Source organism: Mycteria americana, chromosome 8, assembly GCF_035582795.1.
Source record: "Mycteria americana isolate JAX WOST 10 ecotype Jacksonville Zoo and Gardens chromosome 8, USCA_MyAme_1.0, whole genome shotgun sequence".
NCBI lineage: Eukaryota > Metazoa > Chordata > Aves > Ciconiiformes > Ciconiidae > Mycteria > Mycteria americana.
Genome location: NC_134372.1, coordinates 48,324,733 through 48,344,817, shown reverse-complemented (window position 1 = coordinate 48,344,817; position 20,085 = coordinate 48,324,733). Strand labels below are relative to the sequence as shown.

The 20,085-nt window shown below is 43.8% G+C and overlaps 1 protein-coding gene across 5 annotated transcripts in view; it reads left to right on the top strand.

The window, feature by feature from the left end:
• GALNS (galactosamine (N-acetyl)-6-sulfatase) overlaps positions 1-20,085 on the top strand; it is a 52,817-nt gene that overhangs the window by 20,976 nt on the left and 11,756 nt on the right. For 4 of the 5 annotated variants that reach the window (XR_012776979.1, XR_012776978.1, XM_075511085.1 and 1 more), the window contains exons 11-12: positions 1,810-1,912; positions 10,539-10,660. Coding sequence is in view for 3 of the 5 variants with exons in the window: in XM_075511085.1 (XP_075367200.1) it covers positions 1,810-1,912; positions 10,539-10,660 (225 nt within the window). In the remaining 2 variants the exon portion in view is untranslated. Of the gene's footprint in view, positions 1-1,809; positions 1,913-10,538; positions 10,661-13,287; positions 14,938-20,085 lie in introns of those variants that run through there. The other variant, XM_075511087.1, reaches the window with a different exon arrangement.

The window sequence follows — 20,085 nt, the reverse complement described above, 5'->3', positions numbered from 1 at the left end:
CCTGAGAGCTCAGCCAGTGGCTGACATGAGGCATTGCATATTCCTCAAACACAGCTTATCCCATCTTTATTTCTGAAAGTTTGTAAAGCTTTGTTGTTTTAAAAGAGAATTTCATTGCAGCCACCAACCCCTTGGAACTGGTGCTGTTCGTGTTACAATAGCGGTCACTCAAGGTGCATCATGGCTTTTTTTCCTTCTTTTTATTTTTTTTCTTTCTTTTTCCCACCTCCCAGACCTGACCAGGTCACAGTTTCCACAGCCCCCAAAAACTTTCCAGGAGATGCAGTTGTTGTGTTCTTTTAAGCTTAAAAAGGAAAAAGTGAATGGGGAAAAAAAGAAATCGTAATAGCAGAATTTTGAGTACAAGCTGTAATCCTCTTTCAAAGATGGAAAATATATTTTTTTTAAAAAAGCAAAAACCTAACCCCCACACCTTCAATCAAAGGGACACATAATAGCTTGTCAAGTAGTGTTTATGGCAAGGAAAAAGGAGACTGGCGTACTTTGTGGCATATTTGTTTGGGCTTTTGTGAATGGGACTGGTTTAGATCAGGTTCTGCACTTTGGCAGATCTCTCAAGCTGCCTTTATTTCACCGGCATTTCAGGTGCGTTAAGGATGCAGGAGTGGGCTCTGCTGGCAGCAGCGCTTCCCCTTTGTTCACGGGCAGTTCCTGGTGACAAAGGAGAAGGCTCATTGCTTGTGCACAGAACCTGCAGGGGAGGCTACAATTTTAAAGTAGAAGAGATCTAAGGCCACTCCTGTCATTCAGACGTGGATATTTTAACCTTATCTTGCATTTAGGGACTGTTTTTTCAAGGTGGCATCACCAGAGTGAGTAGTTCTTGCCGAGTGGCATCTCTGAAAGAAAGACAAAGATGTATGTACCCTACCGACAGTGATAAACAGCTTCACGATTTCATCCTGTCAGCAGCCTGAAACGGCTGGAGGGAAGAGCTGACTAAGTCTGATGTCCTTGTGTGATGAGCTGCACCAAGAAATCAAACCTCTCTCCTGCAGATAGTCCGTTTCAGTAAAATTTTGTACTGTTCCCTCAAAAAACAAGAGCGTGTTGTTGGGGAAACAGACAGGAACATTGCTGGGATGCCCAGGGAAAGAGTAGTGCATGTACACGGGTGCAGACCAAATGCTTCGAGTGAGGTGCATTTCTCAAATTTTTAATTAGGAAAACCTCCGGGAAAAAAATTGCAGTTTTCAGTGGTATGTTTAGATGATGCAAAAGGAGATTTTGGAGAAGAAAATGGACAGGAGTTAAAAATAAAGCATGTCTGGCTGCCAGGTTTTTCCATATGGAGTTTTTCAGAGATGTCATCCAGAACAGGCCAGCATCTGGTGTCCTCCCCGGCCACCCTGTTCATGTGACATTAACGGCACGTAGCTTGGTGCTGCCGCAAAGAGGAGGCTAAGCCTCACATATTCTGTGAATCCCCGTTTCTCTCGCGCACACACACGCGCGCCACTTGTGAGACATTTGGTGTTTAAATCGGCACGCTCTATAGGAAATAACAGGGTCTGATAGTTCAAGGATTAACAATCACTGGCAGCCAAGCTGTATAATGTTTCATTCTTGCGCCCTGTGAGCTCTCAACTTGATGAACACTTTAAAAAATGTTAATTGAAAACCTTGCAGTGGAGACTATTAGGAGGCAGCCTGTTTCTGACTGATAGCCGAATCGGAAGTCAGATGCCATTAAAGTGTCTGTCTCCCTTATCAGCGAGGCTGCTGTGGCGGTGGCTGCCTGGGCCCGTCGCGTTGGCGTTTCTCATGCAGCTTTGCTCTCCCTTTCAGGCCCATATTCTATTATCGTGGCAACGAGATGATGGCGGTGAGAGTCGGGCTTTACAAGGCTCACTACTGGACCTGGAGCAACTCCTGGGAGGAGTACAGCAAGGTAACAGGACACCAGCCTGCACCCTGGTCTCATTCATTCCCCTGGGGAAAAATAATCCTTTAAAGCAGAGTTTTAAATTGGGGAATGTTGCTGTGCACTTGCACGCCAGCCTTTTATTCACAGCCTCTTAAGAGCTACCAGATCTGCTGCAAAATCTAAGGGGACTGGTGTCACAGCACCCCTGTACTGAAGTCGGAGACAAGCAGAGGAAAACGAGCAAAGTCTGAGTTGTTCTGAGAAGCGCTCCCTTTAATCAGCACTTAATGGCCCTTAACATTAAGCTTCTTTCCCTGCTGAATTCCGAGCTTTCATGTGTACCCTTACAAAGTTTGGAGTCCGATGCCGAACTGATCATGTGTCTCAAAATTTCTAGTACAAAAAACCTGGTGTTGTGAACTATTTAAATGGAATAGGGATGGGTTTCTTGTTGGTTTTTTTTTTTTTTTTTCCTTGAAAGGGAAAAGGAAAGCTGTAGGAACCACACAGTGGAAAGAACAGCAGTTGTTGAAAACAGTAGCGTACATGTGTTTAATCTATTATCAGCGCTTTTGCGAGCCTGTATCACACTATAAGATGTTTTACATTTTATTTGCCAAATAGGCACAGCTTTTGTAATTTCCTGGCTGATCTTCTCACAACTGGATGTTAAGCACTATTATTTTTCTTCTTTTGTATCTTTCTTGCCTCAGACTTGCGTACTAAACTCTGGGGCATTTCTTGAATGGCAGGTTCACACACGTGCCTTGCTGATTATACCTTTAGACATGAACTAAATGCATTATGGCACAGCCCTCAGCAATTTTGACAGCAGGCTGGTATTGGGGAGGGATTGTTTGTATGATTTATTTTTTTTATGTCTTTTTTTTTTAAACTTACGGTGGGTCCTCAAGGCATCACAGGTGCAGAAATAAGTGCTGATGACATTTGTGGATATAAAAGTGCATGGTTTCTTTCATTGGGATGTCCTGGGGGTAGAAGGAAACGTCAGCTCCAAGGGATTCATTCACATTCAGGGCTGTAAATATGTGCGCTTGTCTTTTTAAGACTGTAATGCTCCAGGAGTCAAAGTTTCTGTTTTACACAGAGTAAGAAGGAAAAGGAAAGTTGGCTCCAGAAATGCATTGCACGCTCTGTCTCAATGCTAATTCTACGCAGCTAAAATGAGATAATGTATTTGTCTAGGTTAGTATGTGAGTAAAACCCATATATCACACGTGGCACAGCGTGGAGGATTTTCCCTGTGGGAGACTCTGGGAGCTTGTCTGTATGTGTGTATGGGTATATGAATGGGCTTAGAGGCATGCTTTTCCCATGTGCGTGGAAGAAAATGTCACACATGAATAATTGCTCTCCATTGTAATATAAGCACATACACACACTTACATACCTAGCTGGGAAATAAATAAACGTCTGCGTTGATCTAAACTTATTTGTACATGTCTGAGTATGCGTGTAGCCGTGATAATGGGGACCAGTTACTCATTTCAAAGGCTCTCCTACTGTGAGCAATGGCAGTTGTGCAATTAAGGAATATTTATTTCTTTCTAAGTCTTTGTTTAACTACTCTCTGATAAAAGTCAGCAATTATACTGTACATCAGAGAGATTATTAAAAATTCACTTGCTTTCCTGCAGCTTGTATCACATGTGGTTGATGTGGGTAAAATTGGAGCACATTAGTGGACAGACTAGCCATTAACGACATGCAGAGGAAGCTGAGGCTGAAATTTGTTCCAATTCTCCTCATGTCCTCGAGCCATTAATTACAAGCCTTGCAAGTTTAAAAATAGAAATAAATCAGAATGCTGAACAGTTCCACAGTTCTGAGTCCTGTTTTAGGAGTTTTGTAATCTCACCTTACAATGCAGTTGCCTCTTTTCAGTGACTGGTGTTCTCAGCTGTATTGATATTGGAGTACAATTATGCTGCTAGAATCAAAAAGGCCAATTTCTTTGCTAATTTCATTTGAAAAACGTATTTAAATACATGCATGTGTGTGGCATTAGGAATTCTGACTGCTGGCAGGTTTGCTGTTCGATAAGTTTGATTTGCCATCCCCGTAGAACTTCAGCTAATGAGGCCTTGTTAATTGTATGATCTTTAGCGTCGGTCCTTACCTTATTGTGAATCCAATGTGATGATTAATTAAACTTTCAAATATGAAACTCTCTATGTCTGAAGGTCCAAACTCAGACCTGGAACAAACAAATGTATCTGGTTGGCATGTCATCCATTTGAAAGAGATCTGAAGTTGGCCAGGTGTGTCACAACAGCTGTCTGCGAATTTTTAAGAGGTTTGTTTTATGGGTAGTTGAATATCTCATTATTTTGACAGATACATGGCACGTTTTAGCCAAACCTCCTTTCACTTTCAAAATTCCCTTGTTAATTGACAGTGTGGGAAATCATTGATACAGAAAACTTGCACTGTTTTTAATCCACACTTTGTGCATTTTTGTTTGACTTTTAGATGAGATTATACCATTAAAGCAGCCATAACCACATTTTCATGTTGATATTGGAAAATGTGAAATTGGTGCAGGTCCTGGGTCTGCTTAGGACGACCATGTCTTTCAGGATTATCTAGAAAGAATGTGTGCAATTTTGGCCTCTAACCTGGAAAGCTATGTGTTTGAATGTGGTATAAGTTAGTTAAGTAATAAAGTATGTATATACAAATAAAAATGTACCAGAGAGAAGCAGTTTACAGAAAGCAAAGCCTAGGAAAGCATAACAGGGATATGAATGCTTCTCTCCATATGGCACTTGGAATATTTACGCTGGAAAGATCCCATGCAAGCGGTACCCAGGTTTACAGTCGTCTTCGACTCCCATGACATTAACATGCCCTTACTGGTCTGCATCCTCTGCCTTATGGCCTGGGATTAAAACTTGTCATCTTTCACAAAGATGAAGTGTGCTGTTCTGTTCTTCCTATTTTTTGTTTGTTTATTTGTTTTTTAACCCCCAAGCAATTTTTTTCTAGTCTGACGCCTCTCATAAATTCTTGTGGTCTTTCTCAGGGCTGGAGGATATCTTGATGCTGTCTTTTCTGCTGGCTTAACTTGATTGCTTAGGTAATTTGCATTCTTGAATGGTTAGTCTCTTGAAAGCATAAAGGGAAGGCTGGCTGAACAGAAGCAAGTGAGAGTAAGCACTCTGTGGGACATTTTTCCTGTAGATTGCGTAGGATGCTTATTTGGGTCTGTTTACCTGGCTTCCATCTCCTTTCATACAGGTGGCTCATGTTTAGATAGTTTGACATATCTGACATTCAAGAGGTGATAAATGGGACAGAGGTAGATGAAAGGGAAACTTTACTTGAAAAATATGTTTATATTTTTAAATAGTAAAGATTTCGGAATAGTTTGGTAGAGGGAGAGAAATCTTCACCCTGCACAAGACCTGAGTCCCTATTGCTCACGAACTGGTGGATATCAGAGCATAAGCTCTTCCACCGTCATTGACCACCTTTCTTCTTGTAGCAAAAATCAGCAGTGATAAAAACAGCCACATGTGTTGTGTGTTGGAGCAGAAGTAAGAAATAAGGATAAACCTGGGGAGTTCCCTCTCTCGTATGGCATAAGATACGCAGGACTTTTACTGGAAGTCTCCTGTAAAATGCTGTTCTTGTTGCTCTCATCATCCATCCTTTTAGCCTGTAAGTCATGCTTGTTCATTACCAAATTTGAACTGGATTGCAAAGTGCATTTCAAATAACGCATATGAACTTGGCGTTTCTGTTTTATTGCTACAGGTGCCCACAGCCACGATGCTGGGTGCACAGCTTCCCATTCCTAAAATACGAATGCTCAGAGTCCCATTGCTATCGGTTATTTTGTCCACTGGATTGAAGGGAGAGGTACATTTCATCTTCCTTGTTTGGAAGGAGAGGTCTGAAAGGGGAAAAATGGCTATTCTCTTGGATCTGAGTAGCCAGCAGGTCCTTCAGGAATCGCCTCGTTTAATGCTGTGTAGGAGGCAGGAGTATGAGCTAGCAGGAGAAAGGAGATTTCCTTCTCTCTGCCTGCCACAGAGACTATCCAGCAGAGAATAGTTCTTGTGCCCTCCAAGAGCAGTGATGCAAGAAGGGGAAAAAAATAATTAAGAAAAAATGTGGAAAACGCCCTTTGGTTCATTGGAGGGTGGCTGATAACATCAACCTTTCTGCTGTCAGCTTAGTATCTTGTTAGTAGTCTTCAGTGGTTTTTCATGAGAGCTCCTGTGTCTTTAAATGATTGGTGTAGGTGCCTGCCAGAAGACCCTATTGTTTTAATGTAAAATGCCAAAGGGGTTATTCCTGCCGCAGTCTGTCTGATTGCCCTTCTCCTCAACGTGAAGGGATCGATAAAGCCTTTTCTGCAAGGGGGATGTGAAGTCAAGTAGAACCTCACAAATAATGACATTTGATTGTGGTCCTCTGAGCATATGAGCTAGCCATTGATCGCTTCTGCTTGAGAGCCGCTGGAGGCTTGCTGATCTGCCCATCTTCTGGGGTCTCTTCCAGACAGTTAACACATTAGAAGCAATTTTTGTTCAACGGGGTTGAAGCTTGGCGGTCACACTTTCAGGTGTCTGGTCATTCAGAGCTCCAGTTTGGGAGGCTTTTGCTGGGAATTGCCAGGAGAGTGAGAACGGCCACTTACCCGTGCTGTGGCAAACAGCAAGAAACAACATTCCTGGCTTTAATTAACTGCTGTTCTTTTCTCCTTCCAATATTAATACAGTTTTGCTGCTCTGGGTTTTGTGTGGCAGAATGACGAGACATGACCAGGAGACAGAGCCCAGATTTGCTGCGCCACTATCAAAATCTGCAGCCGCTTGTCAAGTCGGAAGGATCTGGGATAGCACCAGGGTGACGAATTGCCAGAGGGCTTACGTTAACACAAGTGGTGATTCCATCACTTGGCGGAGAGCCCAAACTGGCAACCGGCTGTATTTGTCTCATGTCTGTATTGACATAGCATCTGTGGTCCATTTGCTCTGGAAATTAAAGCATAAACTGTGCAACCAATAGCCGCTAGATCTTATGAACGGAAAAACAATCCAGGTTACACCATTGCTGAGGAGAAGGGCAGAAAGACGTGCTCACTGAAAGGTTTACCTGATGCTCAGGAAATGTATTTGTTTTTTTTTAAAAAAAAAGGATTGCTGGAATTTCTCCTACCGCAAACAGGTCTGCGCAGTGGTGCAAAACACTGTGCCTGTGCAAGAGACCGGGTGCAGGAGCTGAGCTATTTCTGGTTGCCATCTGATGCTCTTTTATGGGCTCCCTTAGAAGGCACAGACGTGCTCTAGATAGGATCTTCTGGTTTGGCTTTCATGCTTTTATAATTGAGGAGAAAAGATCCAAGTATTTGCTTAAACACAGGGAGTGACCTTTCTACTTTGTTTGATCAGTGTTACCTGTAAACATGCAAATTACTTTGGATAGTGTGCAGAGTAAAATATTAGGCACGTGCTTTAACTGGCTATTGATCCCCTGCGTATTGTTATTAACAGTCTGCCAAATAAATAGCTTAAAGGAAATAACAGCAGATGAAGTGGTAGCTGATTTGGGGTTTGTTATCCTGGTGGGTAGGGCAGGCATAGCTACCTTTTTGCTCTTCTCCGACATAACATAGCTTTATTTTTGCATGAAGTTGCCATCCTCTTGGCAGTGCCAGCAGAGCTGAAGCTGGTCCTTCATCAGCGTAAACGAGGAGAGCTTCTCTGCAGCCCTGGAATGACGTGGCTTTTGCTCCAGCTGAGAACCTGGCACATTTGCATTTATTGTTAAAGCCTGCAGTGTTCTTGGGGTCCATGGGGCATGTTGTCAGCTCAGGCTTTCACAAGAAAAAAAAAAAAAGTTTTGTTTAATGAAGAGCAAGAAATGATCCAAAATGGTGACATGATTTAAAATTATCATCTAGAAGAGAGTCCCCTTCCTCACCAGGCCTGTTGTCCTGCAGCCTGCTTGGGGTAGCAGAGCTGGAGGGCAGCTCCGTCTCTCCCATCAAAGACATACACAAGGAGTTTTGGCGTGTCCTTCTGCCCCAGCTCCCAGCACCACGCGTGACCAAATTTGCACTCTCTCCAAGCAACCAGAGGCATTGTCCAGATGCTTCAGAGCGTGGATTGTCTCGTCTTTAAATACTTCTCAAATCTCAAGCTGATTTCATTTATACTGGTTTTGCTCCCCAAAAGAAAAGCAGTCCAGACTTGGGGATCCCAGGCTTTCAGTTCACTGGTATAGCTGACTTTTCTCTTTCCATCCTGACAACTGAAAATGCTTTGACTTACAAAAAAAAAAAAAAAAAAGACATAGAGCTGTGGATGATAAGTTAAGGGACAGAAGACTAGGCTCCTCTACCTGTACCTGTAGTGTATTACTTACTGTGATGCTGGACAATGCCTTGATCAGGGGTGTGAGGATATAATTTTACCTCTTATTTTTTGCTCATTTGTTGAGCAGGTAGAAAATATTTTAAGCTCTCTCTGTAGGGTTGGATATTGGCAGTCACACAGTACATAAAAGTAGTAATAGTCAATTTTATTTGTGGAGATAAAGTTGAAAGGCCTTAGAAATTTAAAGGGTGGTTTCAGCCATATTTTAAGAGAGTTATTTATCAATGTCGTAAAACGGTATGCTTGATTTTGGTTGGGGTTTTTTGCTTATTTTATTTTTTTCCCCAATAGACTACTTTTGAAGAGGGCACTGAGTGCTTAGATTAGAAAGACAGATAGCTTTTGGCTAGTGGCATCAGGCAAGTTGTCACAGCACTTTCTCTCCTAGGAGTCTTTGGGATGTAGCCTGGGCCTACATCCTTCTGGAGTCTCAGCTACAAGGATTTTGTAAGAAACAAAAGATAAAATGTAAACAGAGCAATGTATAAACAAATACCCAAGAGACTAAAATCTCTTTCAAACGAAAGCATTTGCAGCCGAAGAGCATTGTACCAATTAGCAGGCTCTTAATTAAATTGCTTGTTTGATTTGCATCCAAATTATAATTTGGATGTTATGTAGGCTTTGATACCTTTTCATTAACTGTTCCTTTTGAGCCAAAAAAAAAAAAAAAAAAAAAAAAAATCTATTTTTCACTGTGTGTTTCAGAGGCCTGTGGCGTCACAAGGTGGAAAGGTCAATCGTTTTTGTATCCATTTAAAGTCCATTATTGGTAGGCCACTACAACCTATCAAGCAACTCTCTTATTTTTCCAGTCAGTGATTCAGGAATCTATAGCTCTGTGCAGATAAATGGGATTTCATGGGCTTCTAAACTTCTTGCTTTATTGAAAAGCAGAATATTAACTGCTCCACTGACCAGCTGTCCATTAAAAACACAGGATATTTTTAGAAAATTGTTTGCCAATCAAACCCTACCAACATCTGTAGAGAGCCTTTTCAGTTTGTTTGTTTTATAAGCAAATGCTACAGCTGCTTTCCCACCTCCATTGAAATATTCCCATTTACCTTCTCTCCATGTCTCTGTCTGTGTCTCGGGGCATTTTGAGGTATTGTAAGGAGCGCAGCGTGTTAGCTGGAATTGTAAAACCGAGCTTTAACAAGTCCATTTGGTGCTAGTCCTTGCTGGTCTATGGGGCCCCCTGCTTTATTTGCTGTTCAGTGAAATTGGTGCTTTGCATTTTTTGCTGTTCCCAGGGCTTAAATAGGTTCTGTTAGCCCTCAAGACTGCAGGCCAGGCTCTAGGTGATTAGGGAGCTCGACACCTGGCTAATAACCGGCTGGGCTTCGGGACAGGCAGCCTGGCACGGCGTGCAAGGGCAGACGCAGAGAGCTCGCCGCTCTGGACTTGCGAGCAGGCAGCTCGCTCTGTCCCTCAGTGGCCAGCGAGCACTTTAACCCGTTGCTGCTAGCAAAGGGAGAGTCCTAGTACCTGTGCCCTCCATACCCACCGCTGCTGCTGGGGAAATCCCGGCTTCTGACCCTCTAGACTTGAACGTTAGTGGCAGGAATGTCTCCAGACTTAATACAGTTCTTCCAGCCCCACTCTCATTCCCAGGTGAGTGCCTCAGGTGAGACGCTATAAATCTGATCAACAACTGCACCTATTTCTTTAAAATTAACCAGATTTGCTTCGTTCTTCAGTGAAACAGATCCTTCAAGTCTGGTGTCAGGTGCTGGCAAGCTGACTTTTCAGTGAGGCTAGCAGATGCCCATTGCTTCTCAGGGTGATGCCCCTTGGTTTGGCTGGATGTTTCCTGTGGGACTGTTGCTTTTTGATCAGAACTGCCAAGTGATCCGATCCTCTCTCTGTATTTCAAAGCCGTAGAAATCAAAGAGAGAAGATACTTTCCACATGCAGAATTCTTATGATTAAATGATTTCACCTCTGTCTTTTGTTTTGCCATTTCATTTTAATGAATATTTTATAGAGATTATATTTTTATAAGGCAAAAATGTAAGGCCTGCTCCAGCTTTTATGTCAGTGCAATGCCAACATTGTCACCTTATTTTACCCTATCAGATCAGAATCCATTTTGCAGACTGAAGCGGACTCTCAGTTTAAAATAATTCTGGGGTTTGTGGGTATATTGGAACAAGATGCTGAAGAAAGTGGCATCGGCTAAAATTTTGCTCCCTCCCCTGCTTCACCCTTGACGACCTCTCTCCTGTTCACGGCAGGGCATTGATTTCTGTCCTGGGCAGAATGTCTCTGGAGTGACAACACATACACAGGAAGAGCACACTACCCTGCCGCTGCTTTTCCACCTAGGGAGGGACCCTGGAGAGAAGTACCCATTAAGGTAAGCCAGTTAACGAAGATGTGAAAACTCAGCACTGTCAGCGCGTGCTTTATATAATTCATTTGCCTTGGTAGCTGCTTCTTGCAATCTGCTTGAAAACCCTCCCAGAAAGCTGTTACTGGTGAGAGTAGTAAAGAGAAAAGAACAAACCTTGGTTTTCAAATGGTCAAGCTAGATGGATATGCACATGTCCGTGGCTCGACTCGTCAGTCTGGTGGTTCTTGTTCTCTGTCCTACAATCCCTGATGGAGGAGGCAAAAGGCACACTTTTGGGCAGCACAGGACAGCACAGCAGGGCAGTTGTGGAATCGTCTAGTTGGAAGAAACGTCTAGTGATCTTTGCATACTCTGCCATGTTTTTCCTCTGTGCATTGGAATCTGTGGAAGGCAAACGTGGTAACCTTCCGATCTCCTAGCCCCTGCTAAAGGAGCTTCTCCAGAGGGTCTTTAGCAAGAGGAATTTCTGCCCAGTCCTGTTCCCTCCTTGGACTCTCCTGGCTGTCTGAATCCATTTTCCTGTAAGCCTACTATTGTAATATTTATCTCCGGCACACACCATACCCTCAGAGATTTCTGTAAGGATTTATGTAGTCATCAGCCAGCACAGCCCACATATAAACCTGCCACCTCCAAAAAAGCTCCCAAGGTGTCCCCCACCTCCCTCCCTTCCTCCTTTCTTCTGCTGACTGAGTTTTACCCTGAGGCAAAACTAGCTGCAAACGGGGGCACGCAGCCTCATCCCTTGCCAGTGGCTCCGACTCGGAGAATGTGGAAATAAATAAAGAGAAAAGTAGTGCTACTGTGACTGCCTGCACAGAAATGGTTTTGTGCAGCAGCTTTAACAGAGAGATGTTTTCTGAACTGACAGGACTGCAATTACTCAACTGTTTTAAATAATTGAGTGGATACACTCGCTCCATTACTTTCAAAAGAACTGAGCCTGTGCTGTCCACTAAGTGTTTTCACTAGAGAGAGAAGGGGAGGAAAAATATTTTCACTTCTCTCTCACTTAACAGACAAGCACCCTAGAGGTGCATTACGCAGCGTATAAAGCTCTTCAGAAGCCCAGCACGTTAGCTCTCGCTTTCTATTGCATTTCAGTACTAATGAATAAAGCAAATCTGCAGCTCTTGTATTTTAAATTCAGCTCAGTGAAACTACGCTACTGGGTTTCACTCATGCCCTGAGTGAGACTATGCCCTGTTCGGTTTAACAACTATTTTATTTTAGGAAGATGAGTGGATAGAAATGACCTCTTTTTCAAAAAACCAGACAAATGGGTAGTATTAAGTGAACTGTAGTGTGCCTACTGTTTGTGTTTCCTCTGAGTTTGAGGGAGAGGAGCTCTTCCCTAAGAGGCGTTTGCAGGACACCTGCTTCCCTGTTATTTAGATGTTCCTTACCACCACCATGGATTGAGCATTGAAATAAATTCCAGTGCTACATCTGCAGTCATTTCTCATATGGTTCCATTGATTTTTTTGGACACTCACAAGCTGTTGCTTTGCTTGAATTTTATGGCAAGATTATGACACGATTATGGAAAGCTGTGATGTTGTTTAATATGCAGACCCTGACAGAAAGCTTCTTTTTAGTAAATGAATCGTCCTTTCTGCAGCACGTTCTGTTGCTATTGTCTCCTCTCTGGTCACAATGGAAAACTCATGGGAAGTGGGTCTCCTATATCGAATGTGGTAATTAAATTATCCTCATTTGTGGAGCTGTTACTGTTGTGTATTTTTATTTAGCTTAATTATCCCCCTTGGCAGACAGCCTGTTGGGAGTCCCGACACTAATGTTTCTCAGAAGGGAATCCAGCATTCTCCTCCAAGCGTGCATCTGTCTGTCCGTACATGCTGGGTGTGCTCGTATCGCTTGTGCTCCAGCCCGAGGTTTGTGTCTGTTCGCAGTCCGTGTTGGCCACGCTCCTCTGTTCATCCTCCTGCAGCCCTGGAGGAACAGGGTGTATGATATAGCTCTTTCACCAGCTTGGCTCTTCTGGCATACCATTATGTTGCCAAAGCATTTGAAAAAATTTGTGTCGCACCCCTGTTTTATTGGTACCTTTTCCTCTTTTATGTAATTTACTTTTACCGCTTCACTTTGTTCAATCTGTACTGGATTTTATTAGTTTTTCTGCTGCTGTGAAGGAGCAGCATGGCACACTGATGCCCTGTTCTCTCTGCCTGCTCTTGTTCATTTTTTATTTCATTTATTCCTTATTTTAGTGCAGCCTGTTCTTTTCCCTAAAATTATTTTCATTATCTGTTGTATCTCTTGATTTGCATTAGTTTGGAGCAGGGTCACATGCAAAACCACCAGTAAGAGGTTTCATTGCTGTGCCTGAAGGCCAGGCATCACGTGCACCTGCAGAGAGGTTTACTGCTTATATATTTGGGCTCCCTCTAGGATCCTAGGGGTTCTCAGAGCCAGGGCATCCTAGAAATCAGTCAGCTCAGTCAACTGCGGCAACACTCTTGACTTGCAGGGTGCTTATGTTCAGGCAGTCTCATCTGAAATGTCTTTGGGTCGTGACATTGTGCACACAAGGTACTGCACGACACTAAGAAACTTTTTCAAGGCCACGATTTCAGTTCATCTCAGAACACGGGGATTCGCCTTTTCAGTCTTCATTGGAGAGCTGGCTGCTGAAGGGATCACTGAAGGTGCAAGTCCTTCACGATCTAGAGACAGCATGTGAAGTTTTCAATTCCTGGGTTTTGTGGTGAAGCAGGACAAGTCCTTCCTCTTCCTGACACAGTTCACTGGATTTCCTGGAGCCTGCCTGGAAACAATATTCAGCAAAAGCTTATCTCCCACAGGAGCACTTTTCATGCAGTGGAAAAACTGGTCAGGCAATTACAGGCAGGTCCTGTCATCATGTTGAGGACACGTCTGGCAGTTCTGAGCCATATGGCACCCTGCACTTGTGTTCCCCTTCATGTAAGGCTGTGCATGCATCCCTCCGCATGTCTGACTCTAGGAACAGACCCTCCCAACAGGGCTGTGACTGTTCCTTGGTGCTATTGCCCCTCTGGGTTTGGCTGGACCACCTCCTGTACCCCAGCGTCTGCTAAGAGACAGAGTTGTGTTTGCATCCTTCGCCTTGAAAGATAATTACTGATGTTTCTCAGCCCGGACTGGAACTTCACCCCGGCAATCCAAGAGCCTCACAGACTTTGCATTTTGTTAGCTGGGACTCATATCAGTGCCAAATGCGTGTTACGAGTTCTCACGCTGCCTGAGCTTGCCCAGGTGATGGCATATTTACATCATCACATCAGTGGGCTGGATGGAGCAAGATCCCTGTACTGTAGTTGACCTTCAGGACTGACATGCTCAGCACTAGCGTCAGTTCACTACCAAGCTCTTATCCCCCTCTCTCCTGGAAAGAGGAGGACTCTCCTGAGAACTGCAGGACTCTGGGGTCCTAGCATTGAGCGAAGCTTGGCACCATAGGACAAGCTCAACATTTATATGGCTGCAGGATGAGGTAGGGCATGAACATGCCTGCAGGTACTGATGAGGCAAAATTGGCATCTGGAGAGGTGCTTGTAATAAGAACACCTGCAATACCAGGGTATATATGGGCAATATATTTCAAAGAAGTGTGGTTACTGGTAAATAATCTTTCTTTCGGTAGCCAAAAATGGTAATGTAACTGCACTTAAGAGTTACCTTGTTATCTGGTCCTTGTGTAGTGAGAAGTGAACCGTTTGTGTCTTTTGTCATCCAAGAGATTGATTAGATCTGTGTAGGCTGTGGGATAGAAGATACCTCTTTTTTTATAGCCCTCAACTTTAAAACAGAAATAAGATTGTGTGTTAGGCAGCACACAAAGCAGAAGCATTTCTCTAAGTCCAGGCAGTATTTTGTTTCCTCCCTAGATGCCATTAATGGGGGTTTTTGCTTCGTATAAAACCACTCAAACTGTGGGGTGCCTTTGTCACCAAATTTATCAGAATGCAGAACTACAAGATCTGATAGGTCTTTTTCTTTACTAAATTCTGTTATGTTTGGGGTATTGTGTGTCCGCTAAGTACCACATCAGGAACTTGTTTCTCCATTCAAACCATGTGTGACAAATGCAGTAAAATTATCTGTTGGTAACATCTTCACAACCAGTTGTCAGTTTTATTACCCAAGTCACAGATTACTGTTTATACACGCCTTTACTAAAATACTGCATTGCCAGTGAGGAAGAACATAAGTAATAATATATAGCAAAAGCTGGCACAGCTTAAAATACAGTTAACAAAATACCCAGTGCAGACTGAAGTAGAGAGAGTGTTTGAGAGTGACGCCAAAGCTGCAAAAAGAATTTATAACAGAAATCTCTGAAATTCTGTCAGTTTGCACCTCAGAGCCAGAGGTGCAAAGCCTTAATAACAAGTAAGTACAGCGTGCTCCTGCGTTGTTGATACTCCAGGTTAGCAGCGATTCTGCTTTAAGCGATTAGCCTCTGTTCAAAGCTGAGTTTACTAAAATTTGAACGTCAAAATACCTGTGTTTTACTTAGGGCAATAGCTTTTACTGTTATGGAAAAAAATTGAAGTGATAAGGCTTGGTTGATGAACATAATGATTTTAGAACACATTAATTAACAAGAGAGCTCACAAGTGCCTATTTCGAGCAGATGGAAAATGCAGGAAATCATCAGAGAGGTAATTGCGCTGGTTATGGAGCCAGAAAAGAAGGGAAGAAGCTCCTGAAGGGAAGCTAAAGGGGAAAGGATCTGATAGAAAAGTTGCCAGTCTCACCTTACTGATCAGGTCAGAAACCTCACTGTGGGAAAAGAGAGAAGGTGCAAAGCGGGGGAAAAAAGCGTGTCTAACAAAGAGCCAGAATCTTGCCCATGGGAGATGCTGACTTCTCATCTTCTTGAAAAAGAAGGAAATGGCACTAGCTGCATTGCAGGGGCAAATTAGCTGCTGCCACAGGAGAGGTGGCATTGAGGAAGACTAAAGCTATGGAAACTGTGGAGAGCTGTGGATAAAGAGCCTCAGCGATGCCAGTAAAAAACATCCAGCATCAACCATGCAGGGGCTGGATGCAGAAAGGTTGTCAGAAGTATGCAAGCCAGGCGTGACAGCCGGTACGCAGCCAGCTCTGGAGGGAAGAGGGCTGAAGAAAAATACATCTGCGGAGGAGAGTCGCTAGCCTAAGATCGGAGGCAAACTCATCTCGATCGATAGCTGCTCTTTGCCCAGTCCGGGATCAGCACTCTGCATTGTGGCACACCGTCTGATCAACCTGTAACTTCTCCTTAATCGTGGCAGACCAACAGCCTGCAGGTATTTTGATGAGTAACTGTCTAGACTAGAGTGATGCTGTATAAAAAGGAATATTGAAGTAAAAAGCCATATGAACCAGTTTCAAAAATGCAAAATGCAGTTTGAAATGGACATCTTCAGAGACAGGTCCAGGCAGTGCTACAGCCTCAGAGAGTAGCCTGAAGGACACATTGCTTAAATTATGATTCAGAAATGCCGCTGAAGCAACTAGCAGGAGGATCAGATGGATAGTTGTTATCTTCTGTCGCCTGTTCACGCGGAGACTAAGGCTTTACGTAGTCGCTCTGCCTTTATCCCCTCTGCCATTTGAACGCTGTGGTCGCTCGCAATGAAATCCAGCAGAAAGCCAGGATTCTTGAAGCTGGGGAGTTACAAATTCCATGACGTTGGGTGACCAGGTAGAGGATCAGCAGGATCACATCTTGCTGCAAGGAAAGCTGTGGACACCGTCAGAGGATCCACACAAGTGAGAGGCATCGTCAATACTCCAAGTATTCGTGTGGCTAACTGGCCACATGCCCTGCGTGGGATATTTGTATCTGGGGCCCCGCAGATGCTGCTGGACCAGAGAGGTGAATTGGGGTATTAGCAGCCCAGCGTTCTTCTGTTTGATTCCTTTTTTGTTTTCCTTTGGCCCTGTGGATCTTTCCAGTAATTGCAAGTTGCCGTGTTTCCGCAGCAGAGCCCCAAACCTGTTGTCTGCCTCGTGTACTGTGCAGACTTTAAATTGCAAATAAACTTGATAATAGACGAGAGGAACTGAGGAAGACTGAATAATAGGACAAGATCAAGACTTGGATACTACAGTGCTGAGCAGCCTCACAGCACTGATAACAGATAAAATCAAATTACCTGAATCTGGGTGTATTTCACAATTAAAAATAATGTTTTTAATTAAAATAATTCCAGTGGAGAAGGAAGTAAAATATACAAAACGTTAGCCAAGTTTTATGCTCTTCCCATAACTTCGTGTGCATCTGGTAAAACACACTATAAATCTGAAAGCTGCTATTAAGAGCCCGCTGTCAGGTTTCTATGAAGTGCACTATATAATACCCACTTTGTTACATTCCTCTCAATAATAACATGGTCCTGTCACTCCCAGGATAGACATACTGCGCTGTGCCCATATATGAATCATCAGCAAGAGGTAGAAAACATCAAGATCTAGATTTTAAAAAAAAAATGCTGAAAATGCTCTTTAATTTGTTCTGGTTCTGATCTATTTGAGGGTGTATTTATGATGGTAGAGAATCGCCCTCTCCTTACGGCTCAGGATGCTAGCAGACCTGAAGGCGAAAGATTCTGACGACTGCAAGATTAAACCGGAGCTCTAACACCGAAGGCAGCGTGTGAGACAAACCCTCCTTCTTCCAAACCTGAATTTCAGTGTAGGGCATGGTGGGGTTAACAGCGGAGCAGGTTGGACTGGAGTTGTTTGGAGAAGGAGGAGATGGGAACAGATTGCTAAGGCACAATTACACTAAATGAAGGAAGCTCGGGCCACACCTGTGCCTGGGACCCGGCGCTTGCAATCCAGCCCTGATTGGATCTCCAGAGACTTCCAGGAGGTAAAGTGTCAATTAGTGTAATGACCCTGGACTTTGTCCACTCCGTTCCCTCATTCTGAGCGTGGAATAATTTCATGTACGCTGGGGGATCTCTTTTAGCAAACTCCTCACAACACCACCTGCTCACCCTCTCATTCTTCTAGTGCTATTCCCAGCTCTCCTTCTGCAGGATTGTTGAACTAGAATACAAAATGCAGCATGCCCCGGAGGCAGCAAGGTCTGGATCTTCCTGCAGACAATAATGCCCAAACACCTGTATAGATAATATCATGGGTTTTTGGAACAGAGAATGTAGCAAGTCCTGCCCTCGCAGCCCAGTCCTGCATACGCATTCAGGGAAATGATGGGACTCCATCTAAGAGTAAGAGAGGTTCCCAGCTCCATTAACAACTCAGACTGATTACCGTGAAGTAATTATCCCCATCTTACACACAGATTAAAGGCACTCTTCTCTTGTAGATTTTGTCTCAAAATGCACTTCTTGCAGAGGGCTGGAGACAGTTTTAACCCCCCATACGCAGTCAGTAAATACTTTACAAATCGCTGCATGGATATTGGATCTCGGTGCGCTTTGTGGAGCTAAACAAATCTGTCTGAGCAAAACCTGAGCTCATCAGAGTGAGGAATGGGGATCTCCGTGGGGCCAAGACGGGGAAGCCAACCCCCACCACCAGCACGGCTTTGTCTCTGCGTGGCTCCAGCTTCACGTGAATGCCAGCCCCGGCGCTGGTGCCATCCTGCAGGCATTGCAGTCCCCTGCCATGCATGGAGACTTGACACACGTCTGGATGAGGAAGATAGTTCATGTGTTCAACTGAGGCATCTGAAGACGATCTGTGATGATCTTCCAGTAATGAATGACGCCTTACAGCGCTCGAGGTCCGTCGCTGTCGTGTACTTCAACACAAGGAAGACAGCTGCAATCGGATATGTTTTAAGCTAGTGTCAACAGGTTTAGCCAGCTTAAGAGCATGTTAAGCCCTACTGAGACAAGGTTTATAGGTTAGCAGTATGACTTGGAGCATAATCTATACACGTTCTTTAGCTTTAGCCAGCTTTGTACTTATGTGAGAAGTGTGAGGTTTTATATGTGCCAAGCCGTTTCTATCGTGCTTTGAGGAAGTCATTCAGCCTGCGCTAAATGCTGAAATAATCTAAAAGTGTAGAAGCTGCAGAGGAGAGCAGTTCAAAACCACCAGGAGCTGAGGTTAGGCCAAGATTGCCTGTCACTGCTGAGCTAGCTGAAAAAGCCAGGAGTGTCCTGAACATGGGAATTAAAGCAAGAAGATGATTTAAATGACTCGAGCCTACTTTGTTACACTGCGGCATTCACGTGTCTTAGGTTGCTAATGAGCAACAATGCCGTGGATAAATGCAGCAGTTAAGATTATAGCAAAAAGATTTTTTTCATTGCAACAGGACTGGCATATTTGGAGCAAAAAGCAGCAGTCATGACAACATATTGTTTATCTTTCATCCAGACCACAGCTGTGTTTTCCACTGGTCTGTCCAGATTATAGCTAATTTGGAATCCTATGTATGAAAAGTCATTTCGATGGATGAAATTGGGCTATCTCTTTAGCACTTAAATATTTGCAAAGACGCTGTGGAGCTTAATTAGTTAGCAGCAACATTTTATCTTATGGGTCCACTTCCAAAAGAAGATGTTAAATGCTGGAGAGATGACACAAGTATGTGACAGAAATAAACACATTAGATAGAGAGTTACAAGAGCAGCAGTAGGAGGCATCAAATGGTCTGATATCTAGTGTATCTGTTAGACTCTAACAATTGATTAAAATATGTATTAATTCCTATTAATCCTTCATGCGAGGATCTTAATGAAGTGTGATTAGCTCGGGTTTGGAAGAGCTTTCAAATCCTGGCACAATAGGTGCGTTAGAAATCTAAACCACTGAAATACACGTGTCTCCCTAAGCTGTGTTTCACCTCCGTTTCCATCACTAGAGTATGTAGGCTTTAAAATGTTTCTGGCTCCCCAATTTCATCCAGTCTCCAGCTCAGATGTCCAACACGCTGTGTGCCTCCCTGGTCCTCGCCTGCGGTTTTAGGCAGCATCCCTGAGTGTGTTTGTCTCTGCAGCGTTTTCTCTCCGTGTACAGGCTCTCCCGTGTTCGCTGTCCTCTGCTTGTCAACACAGGTTAGCTTTAAACCCTCTCTGCCTCTTTTAAAAATCTGTTTTGATTTTTTTCAAGCATGCTGCCGGGCTGGCAATCTTCTGCGCTTGAAATGTGACCAGAAGGCTTCCAGATAAAATCTCGCCAAACTGAAAGGCCATTGTGCCACTGGGATGCAAGACTCAGAGTCAAGTGATTGCTGCCTTGAGTGTCCTCATCAGGGTGTGAGTCAGAGATGATGGTCTTTGGCAGCTCCCAAACTTCTGTCCGTCCTGCCATTTTCAGCAGAGTCTTTGGGGCAGTGCAGGAGTAAGCAGCTGGCTGCTGCGAAAGCTAAGGTGGGATGCGTGGGGAGAGGAGCAAGCGAATTCGGGAGCTTTGCAAGAATAGTCTGAATTTCAGGGTGGTCCGTACAGATCACA